Below are 10922 nucleotides of genomic sequence, written 5' to 3'. Positions count from 1 at the left end.
ATAATAATTTTAGAATTCTTTCAATGTTTTTGGTTATTGTGGGGGGGTTGTGCATCTTGCTCTTGTCATTTTAGGAGGAATAACCACCTTTAAATAAACAATACCCCTAAAAACCTGACATTTCTAACATACTCTTGGACAGAATAGCTTTACTAACTTTTCTGAGCATAAAATACATGGATGTGCACATTTATTATTGCTCTAGGGTTACTGTTTTTATAAGCCATCTATCTGATCCATAGCAAAAATCCTTATTAGTACCATACAAATGTGTTTGTTATGTTTAGATTTAGTTCTAATTTATTCATAAATATATTTAAGCCTAGAGAAAAATATTTGTGATTAGGCCATTGTGATACATGCTATGTGAATTACTTAAGCTGTGGGAGTAAAGCAATCAACCTCTGTAACAACCTTAAAACACAGGTACAAATTTGCATTTCATGTAAAAATTCAGGCTTTATTTTTATTCTTACACTGGCGGGAGCTGATGTTAGGAACTGAAAGGCAAGCACGAACTTTGTTTTCTACCTCTGAGCTGAACAATACACACGATGCGGCATTTTCATTAGGCAAGATTCGCTTTTTTACATTTCACACCAGAATACAACGTTACTCTTCTTGAATAAAATGGCCTGGTTACTAAAGAAACCATCCATGGAGGAAGTGTTTAATAAGCGTATTTTATTTAAATAAATCCTCCAGCAGGAAATGGAGAATTCACTGCCTTTACTTAGAAGAAGGCTGTGTAAGTAGTTATATGTCAGATTTATTTGTGCAGCTCAGCAACATTTCCTTATTGGAAACATCATTTTTCCACATCTCAGTTCCCAAAAGACTTTAAAGTCTCAGAAGTCTGTATCTCCTTTGGCTTGCTTCTCTCTTGATTCCACCCAGGCTTTATTAATGGTTCGCTTCATATCATCATCTCCATCTTCATAAATTTTCTTTAGAACATTCATTAATCCCTCACTAGGATCTGTTTCAGTGTCATAGGAGGGCTTTCTATTAAAAAAAAATACACAATAAATAGTGAAGGAATATATATATAACATTTTATACCTTATGATTACTAAGTACAGAGAGACTAATTAGGCTGTAGGAAGTACATGAGATAAGAGCCAGACAATATCCTAAAAGAAAGAATCAAAACATGCATGAATTTATCTAAGACAATATATACCCACAGCTAGCTCATCAAAGAATGTCATCAAAAACGGTAAGGGGTTGTTATCTTGGGACCCTGGCATTTCCTGGAGTTTTAGCAGAAAAGGTAAGTAAATAATCATTTACCTTTCTGAACTGTTTTAATGTTTTAAAACCATGTTTCCTCATGTATTATAAAACATACATACATTATAACACATAGACACATACTGAAGTACATATGTATTTTAATTAGAAAAGCCTTCCTCTTAAGACTGAAATACAAGAGTCTTGGGCTTGGTGGTATAAAAGCACACTTCTAGTTTAATCAGTGTGCAAACTGGGCCCGTTAACTTTTCCACTCACCTCATTAAGTGCCAGATTCTTGGGATACAGTAACAGTAAGACAGGTTCCTATATTCAGGTGACCCATTCTAGATTTAAAAGCAATTCCACAGATAATGCCTAACCTTAGCCAACCACAACCCAAATGCCCAGTGGCTATGGGAAGGGGGAATAAGAGATGTTGATGGCTAATTGACACAATGGAGTACATTACCACTGCAGGAGAACAGAGGAATGTTTGACCTATAATGGAAGCAGCTCTGAATAAAAATGTTTTTCAGAATAGCCATTACTAAGTAAGATAAAAATATTCTCTTTTTCACTCTGTACCAGTGATGGTGGTGGTGGTTTAGTCGCTCAGTCGTGTCTAACTCTTGCGACCCCATGGACTGTAGCCCACCAGGCTCCTTTGTCCATGGAATTTTCCAAGCAAGAATACTGGAGTGGATTGCCATTTCCTTCTCCAGGGGATCTTCCTGACCCAGGAATCGAACCCAGGTCTCCTGCATTGCAGGCAGATTCTTTACCGACTGAGCTATGAGGGAAGCCCACCAGTGATAGTGAAATTCTAATTATATAGCAGAAACTTGTGGAACTCAAAAACTGTATATGGGTATCTGGGCTACTCTGTAGCTACTGAAATGCAGTCTCCCAGGAACGAGCAGTTACCTGTATAGAAGCACCACAGCCCGGGGTTAAGAACTGGCAAAAACAACCAACCACAAGTACAAAGACCTCCTTAAGAAGCAACCTGCTAGACACATGCCCCCTTCTGGTGCCCTCTGACAAGCTGGAAGCAGACATGGGCTGGTCAGTCAGAGGACATAAGGTAAGTGGTCAAATTATAGACTATAATACAAATTACAGACTACTATCAATGAAAATCTATAATCCCAGTAAAAAATACATTATAATTCTCAAATAAATGAGAACAGACTCACTCCTTCTCTTTGCATTCTTTTTCAACCTGAGTCAGGTAGTCCCACCGCGTGTTTTCTGCTTTCTTTCTACATAAGATCAGAACTGTATCTGTCTTGACCTAGGAAAAAAGTAGAAAACAGGTACAACTTAGAACACATGGTGATAAGCATGAATATTTAGAATATAATTATTTATTCAATTACTTGAGTTACTGTTATGTACAGGACCTGTTTAGGTATTAGTAATAGTTTTATAAATAGGCTGGAGTCTGAAGACTTATGGAGAAATGAAATCATATACAAGTAAAACTGGAATACCTTCAAATACTAGGTGCTATCAAAAGAGGGTATTAATGGGACTGGGGGAGATTAAAGAGGATATTAATGGGGACTAGGGAAGGAACTTCACTCGGAAAGCCTTTCTGAGGTGAAATTTGAGCCGTGGCCCAAGATCCAGCAAAAGAGGGCCTTCCAGGCAGTTGACATGGCAAGGAGAAAGGCTGCAAGAAGGGATGATTTTGGTTATTTGAAAATAAGGAGGAATGCTGGATTTTGATGACTGAAGGACAGAGTAATATGGTAAGAGCAGTCAGAGTCATGCAGAAAACCATGTCAGGCAGTATTGGTTAAGGAGTTTGGAAGATGAATATGCAAAAAGAGCAAGAACATATAACCCTCTCAACAAACATTCATATGACTCTAGGAGTTGAGTACTACCTTCAACTATGCCATTAGTGGACAAAGAAAGGAGCAGGGAGTCATAAGCTAATCACTGAACTATATTCTAAAGTTACCTTTCAGCTGCTTCATTAACTATGTAAACACAGCAGAATGGCGTGTCTATATACCAGAGGCATTAAACTTTATTTAAATTAGGTACAGATTATATGAATCAGTGAAAAATATTTTCGAAGACACTTTATTTCAATTTTGTGAAACAGATTTTATTCCCATTGTACAAATGAGAAAACTGAGGTACAAAGTGATGAAGTGAGCTGCCAAAGGTCACAGCAAGTGATAAACCTGGCATTAAAACCCAAGTCTCATTCTAACTATTTTCTGTTTGTTCAATACCCTCCTGATTCTAATGCAGTATTCTTATAATCTACTTTTCTAGAACAGGAGCTGGCAAACTTTTTCTGTAAAGAGCTACTAGATAAGTTTAACATTTCAGGCTTTGTGGGCCACACGGTATACTGTAGCTGCTTAAACTTGCCATTGTAGCACAAAAGCAGCCACAGACAACATGTACACAGGTGACATGGGTATGTCCAAATAAAACTTTATTTAAAAAACAAGCAGCAGGATAAGTTAATTCCAGTTCATCTTCATTTCCTAAGATTTCACAGTATTATGACCAAAAACGTAAACTTACCTTTTTTGAACTGCCTTCCACAGAGATGGGTTTCAAGAGATTGTTCACAATCATGGAGTAACTCTTCCCATTTAGGTTCTTTACCAAAAGATCAAATGACCTACAACACAATAGTAAGTACATTATCTTTCTAGTTCTATAAAAGGTGATAATCAGTTCCTGTGGAAAAAAAGCCACAGTTCTATTTTAGGATGTGCATTTGGCCATCTCAGAGCAGAAGACTCAACTTTTAAAGCAGATGTAAAGGATAATTAATACTCAAGCAGAATTTTAGAAACTGCAAAGGAAAGGACCCATTATAAAGCAATCATCTCCACTGTGAGAACTCACCTCTCTGTGAAATTCACCTGCACACTCTCAGCAGGCACTTGATGAACTCCAGGTAAGGTAATGTAGATTTTCACAAACTTATCTGACTGGTCCCATCCTGCCAACAATAACAACAGAAAACAACAGAAGTAAAGCCTGATACTATCTCTGGAACAGCAAATGCATATAGTTCATAAAAAAAATTCAGATAATTATCTAATTCCATAATCATACCCACTTCTCTAAGCAGTTCAACAAATGCAATCCTAGCTTCCTCAATCCCTTTCCCTGATAAAGCAGAATATAAATTTAGAGTCAAATTCATCCAAATACACCAAATTTGACTAACAACATCTAATAAATGTTACTTCAGTATATATTATCAAACTAGTCTCTAACCTAGAGGGTTTACAGAAAACACACAAACATCATATAAAAAGCATATTACATAACAAAATATATTTTTATTTATTTATTGTATACTATATATATGACATTTTCTTACCTGGTCCAGTATAATAGAAATGTAGTGTTAAAAAAAAAAAATGTGCTAGAGGGTTCTGGAGAATTTAATTTAGTTTGTTCCCATTCATTCAACCCATCCTCCCCACCGATAAGTTTCTCCCTAAACACAAACCTAGATTCCTAGTTAAGATGCCATAGCCCTACCACCTTCAGGCCAGTTTTCTATAGTCAAAGAAGTACTTAGCATATTTCCTACAGTACTGCAGCACATCACTTAAACACAGCACTTAAACTGCTTTTTGCTATGACAATACTCGAAACACATGATGACCTTCATATCTCTCTTTATGTCCTTTGCTCATACAATTCTCTTTTCTTCACAAGTGCTGAATGCACCTTTTAAACTGAGATGTTTCTTCTAATTCTCCCTGACTCTTACCTTCCAGCAGAGTTATCAGCTATAGTCTCATAATACTTTATAAAGCTTTATTCGGTTAAGCAAGTATTTATTAAGTACTTACTATGTGTTAGATATTGAGAGTACAAAGAAAAAAAGATTATCCCTGCCTTCATGAGCTCATTACTCAGACTTCAAGCTGTACTGCTTCCAAAATAAAAGTCTACAGTCAACTGAGGAAAAATGGTATTATGACATTGTTATGGTACCAGGTGTGTATGTCCCAACCACACCATGAGCAGGGACTGGGTCTTGCTCACTGTTTCGTATTCACAAGTCCAAGTACAATACAAGATATTAGATGCTCAGAAATGTTTTTTGAATTTAACTGGATTCCCTTCCTCAGTTAATATGGGTGGTGGTTTGGCAAAGTGAAATAGGAAACAGGAAGGCAAAAGCTGTCCATATATATGAAACTAGCCCTCATCAAAAAACCTACAAACAACAAATGCTGGAGAAGGTATGGAGCAAAGGGAACCCTCCTCCACTGTTGGTGGGAATGTAAATTGGTGTAGTCGCAGCGGAGAGCAGTCTGGAGGTTCCTTAAGAAAGTAAAGACAGAATTACTGTACGATCCAGCAGTCTCGCTTCTGGGCACATACTCAGAGAAAACCATAATTCAAAAGACACATGCGTCCCAATGTTCACTGATGCACTATTTATAACAGCCAGGACAGGGAAGGAACCTAGATGTCCATCTAGAGGAATGAATAAAGAAGATGTGGTACATACATACAATGCAATATTACTCAGCATAAAAACGAATGAAACTGTATCATTTGCAGAGATGTAAATGGACCTAGAGATTGTCTTAGAGTGAAGTGAGTCAGAAAGAGAAAAACAGTATAGGTGAACTTATCTGCAAAGTAAAAATAAGACATACACAGAGAGAACACACACAGATACCAAGGGGGAATGGGGCGGCGGTGGTGGGCTGGACTGGATTTACATATATACACTACTGTGTATAAAACAGGTATAAGAACTGACTACATGGTACAGGGAACTCGACTCAGTGCTCTGTGGTGACCTAAATGGGAAGGAAATCCAAAACGGGGGACGTAAGTATACCCATAGCCGATTCACTTTGTTGTACAACAGAAACTAATACAATGTTGTAAAGCAACTATACTCCAGTAAAAGAGATATCTATGAAAATTCAGCAAACCCAAAAAAAAAGTGTATATACACATACACACAAGAAAAAAAATTTAAATACATAGCAAGCTAACATATATCAATGTATCACTATTACCAATGAGTTGGAAATACTGAATGCTTACAATTTGTGGTAAAATAAACAAGTATTGATTAATGCTTTTCCACTTTAGTTTAAAAATGTTAATTGTACCTGTGTTTTTTTGGGACATGCATTATATCCCTTATAAAATATTGTATTCTAAACAGTATTATGGTTATTACTAGAGTATCTCTGAATAGTAGAATTACTATTATTTTCTCCTTCATGTTTTTTTTCTATTATCCAAATTTTCTTTGATAAACATATACAGATACAAAGCTGAGTCCACATATACTGAATATATTTCAGAATAGGTTCCTTTTTAATCTCTTAAAAACCATCTTATTAAATAAGAGCTGATGGGTCCTCTATTTCGAATGACCAAAAACACTCACTCAGAACTTTTCAAAAATGATTTTGTTAGTCACTACTGAAGAACAGGCCTCCTCAGAGGCAGAAAGAGCTGGATGTGATGTGAGGGACAAGTCATACCATAATTACTGATTTTCACTGTATATCCTGTTGTAATAGGAGCAACCACAGCAGCTGGCTTCTCATTTTCTGTAAGTTCTGCTTTCCTCTGTGATTTCTGCTGCATCTTATTCTTCATTTCTGTCTCAATCTTGGATTTTTCAGCTGTCAGGGCATCACGTACTCTTTTCCTAGTGGCTTTTTCCAGCAGCACCTTCACCTCTTCTAGGTCTTTCTGGAGCTGTGTTAAAATAAAAGATAAATTAGATATGATAAAAAAGATAGTCTGATATTGTGCATATTGATCATTTCAACTTACTGAACTAAGAGCTAAGAATAAGAGGGTCACTTAAATTGTCTAGGATTGGTAGCAACTAGGAGTCTTTCCTCCAGCCTACTGAATTGTAAATAACTCAAGGTCCCTTTCTTTTAAAAAGGAAAACTTGGAATTAACAATAGGTAATCAAGCCAGATTTTTCCAGTTTGGTAGACTGTTTGCTATCTGCCTTTGTTTTAAAAGTTGTATTTACAAGATACGTTTGTGATTTATAAGTATTTCCTGATAAGATGAATAAATTCAACAAAAAGGGATTCATGGATTTCACTGTAACATGCAATCCTGTCATCAGATACTAGGAATTTTTTAAATATTAAAATAAATGAGTACATGATAAGCATGGTGAAATGATACAGCTACTCGACTGAGGTAATCCTCTACGTTCCATCAATGATTGGTCCTCAATGATCTTCCCACCTCAAATAGTATAAATAAAAAAGCTTACTATTTTAAGACAAAAGATTAAAAAAGACATATTTCTTATAATAAGTTGTCTGATTCTAAAGCTCCTGGTTAATTTTACCATCAGAAGTCTGGGACTGGGTTGCACAGAAGGGGGAAAACCTGGGCAAACAATCCACCACACTCCTGATCACTGCGAATGCCACCTGTTCCTTCTTCTCACGCCAACACATGGCCGATTTCTCTTTCTTTCTAGAGAGAGACCAAGACACTATTAAAAAATTAATGGGCTTAAAAACTTTTTCCCACTTATCTTCTGACCTACTGCAAACGCATGAGATCTTTATAAACAAGGGATTCATTTTTGTTAAAATGACTTTACATTCTCACTTGATACTAGCAATTTGACAGGAAGACTGACATTATAGCCAGAGATCATGTAAGGTTCAATATAAAAATATTTAAATGCTTGGTAACTTGGTATAATACCCAAAGAACAGCTTGAAAGTGTTTATGAGTCTTAGAAAATGCAAAGACTTTCTGCATTTTCCGTATAGATGCCTTTTACCCCAGGTCTTTTATCTCATTTCACTCAAATGCGCTTGTCTCACCTATCTGTAACTGCGAACTTGGTATAAAAAGTCCAATTGTGCCCAGTCTCCTGTACAAATTCTATCACCGCCTCCCAAAATTCATGTTACTAAGACAAAAATTGCAAGCTCATCTTTTAAGCATAGTACCAAGTCCTTTTAGTTCAAATCAATCTTTTCTGTTATCATGGTTTTAAAAATTCACATCATAATAAAAAGATGACAAAAAAATTAAAATGCACAATGAGTATATTCTGTTTTCAGAGTAAGGATTAACAAATGAAAATGTATAGTCTAAACAAGAGGTTTTACTTCTTGACTGAAATAGAAATCCTTTTTCTAGGAGAAAAAGAAACAGACAATTATGCAAGAGATCCCTAAGCCCTCTCTACAGTCAAACTCTATAGTACTACAAAAATAAGATATCCACTCAAAGTCTGAAGCAACTTACAGCAAGCCTGTTTAAGGTAATTCCTCAGTTCTCTGTTATTTGCAGAGATATGACCAGTAAAATTGATCCCTTGGGACTTTTCCTGTACACATACCTTAGATACAGCATTTTAATTTGTCTAGGTATTCATTTGTTTTCCTTATGCAAAATCACATCTCCCTTTTATCCCTATTCATAAACATACTTTTTTTTATTTCCAAATTCTTCACTAGGAAGCATTAAAACCAAAGTGCCTTGAAACAGGCAAAGGATTTGTAGACATTTCTCCAAAGATATACAAATGGCCACCAAGCGCAGGAAAGGATGCTTAACATCATTAAGCAAACATATTAAATCTACCTCACATCCACTAGGATGACTAACAACAAAATCCAGCAAACAACAAGTGTTGTTGAGGACGTGCAGAAATTGAAACCTCCACACACTGTTTGTGGCAATGTAAAGTGGTGCACTTCGGAAAGGAGTTCAGCAGTTTCTTAGTTACTATACGATCCTACAATTCCACTCCCAGATATATACCTAGAGCTTTGAAAACCATATATCCACATATAAAGGTGTACACAAGTATTCAGGGCAACACTGTTCTAGGGGCCCGAAGAGTGAAAATCATCCAAGTGTCTATCAACTTATGAATAAAGAAAATGTGGTATATCCAAACAAAAGAATACTATTCAGCCATATAAAGAAATACATGCTTCACCAAGGAATGAACTTGAAAACATTATGCTAAGTAAAAGAAGGCAAAAAGCAAAACGGTCATATATTGTAACATTCCACTTTTATGAAATGCTCAGAACAGGCAAATCCATAGAGACACAACTAGACTGGTGGGGCTGGCGGGAGGAGTAATGGGAAGTGTCTGCTTAATGGTTGCTCGACAGATTTCTCTGAGAGTTGAAAAATTATACAATGCTGATGACGGCACAACACTGTGAAAATACTAAAAAGCGCTGCACTGTACACTCGAAAATGGTTAAAACCTGTGACTTTCATCTCAAACAAAACCAAAAATCCAAACTGTCCCTAAATTGTATACACTGCAATTAGAAAGCTCCCTACTTTGAAGATGACTAGTACAGAACTATCCATATGTAGGACTGTAAAGCCACTTCTTTATGGACTATAAAGAAGGCTGAGCACTGAAGAACTGTTGCTTTCCAATGGTGGTGTTGGAGAAGAAAATCTTCAGAGTCCCTTGCACTGCAAGATCAGTCAATCCTAAAGAAAATCAATCCTGAATATTCATTGGAAGGACTGAAGCTGAAGCTCCAGTACTTTGGCCAACCTGATGTGAAGACTGACTCATTGGAAAAGACCCTGATGCTGGGAAAGACTGAGGGTAAGAAAGGGGACAACAGAAGACGAGATCGTTGGATGGCATCACTGACTCGATGGATATGAGTCTGAGCAAGCTCCAGGAGTTGGTGAGGTACAGGGGAGCCTGGCATGCTGCAGTCCATAGGGTCGCGAAGAGTCGGACAGGACTGAGCGACTGAAACACAAAAAAGCCACTTCAGAGACTCTTTCCTCAGGGCACATGGTACCATCAGGCCTATATTTAACACACAACAAACTTGTGGCAAGTTATCTAGAATAACACACACATGCGCGTTTTCTTCATTTAAAGCAAATTTTCAGATTCACGAAAGTCAATTGTGAGATTTCCCAGTCTTGCTCATATTAACCATTAGATTTCCAAAGAACAAATCTAGTCAGTGGATACTCAACACTTTACTGTGAATAACAGTATTGACATCTTAAGTCAGAAAAAGAGCAAATCAAGTTTATGATTCCCGTTCTGCCACTGCGCAGTCTCCAAAAATACTGCCTTTGTTCAGTTTACAGGGCTTAAAAGAGGAAAAGCTATTTACCACTACTAAGTTACAACTAACTTTTCAATTTATTTATTTTTGAAAACGCCTATAGCAGATTGCTGTTTTCAACATTTAGAACTCTTGGTCTTTACGACTCTATGAAATGGATACTACTGTGACCCACAGAAGCACCATAACTTGTCCAAAGTCCGTGCAGAGAAAACATGACTAAGAGATTTAAGTGCTAGGACCGAGAATTTCCCATTTCCAACCGCCCTCTACCATAGAACAACAGTTTTTGCAATCAGCTGTAATTTAACGAAGCTTCACGTCCTCAGGCTAGTGTAACCCGAGCGGAGGAGCCTGAGGATAACGTGAAGGTGACCAGCCCTCAGGTCCACCACCGCACCTACCTGCCACCTGGAACCACATCTCCCGCTCACCCACACCGAGCCGTGGAGGCGTCGGAAAGCAACTTTCCGGGGGGAAGCGGAGGCCCCGAGGCCCGCAGCGGCCGGGTCGGCACCGAGGCCGCTGCAGTTGGGCGGATGGGAGGCTAGGCGGCAAGGGCGGGAATCCGAGGACGCAGGCTGGCGGCCC

At 37.6% G+C, this 10922-nt stretch overlaps 1 protein-coding gene across 1 annotated transcript in view; it reads right to left on the bottom strand.

Annotated features, from left to right (window-relative positions):
* Positions 1-439: 439 nt before the first annotated feature.
* CACYBP (calcyclin binding protein) overlaps positions 440-10922 on the bottom strand; it is an 11114-nt gene continuing 631 nt past the window's right edge. Inside the window, exons 2-6 of the mRNA XM_010850095.1 lie at positions 6750-6969; positions 4117-4213; positions 3787-3886; positions 2433-2530; positions 440-1005 (exon numbers count right to left, since the gene is read on the bottom strand). Coding sequence (XP_010848397.1) covers positions 849-1005; positions 2433-2530; positions 3787-3886; positions 4117-4213; positions 6750-6969 — 672 coding nt within the window. The 3' untranslated portion in view covers positions 440-848. The remainder of the gene's footprint in view (positions 1006-2432; positions 2531-3786; positions 3887-4116; positions 4214-6749; positions 6970-10922) is intronic.

This window comes from Bison bison, unplaced genomic scaffold (assembly GCF_000754665.1).
Source record: "Bison bison bison isolate TAMUID 2011002044 unplaced genomic scaffold, Bison_UMD1.0 scf7180017864289, whole genome shotgun sequence".
Taxonomy (NCBI): domain Eukaryota; kingdom Metazoa; phylum Chordata; class Mammalia; order Artiodactyla; family Bovidae; genus Bison; species Bison bison.
This window is presented reverse-complemented; position numbering and strand designations above follow the sequence as displayed.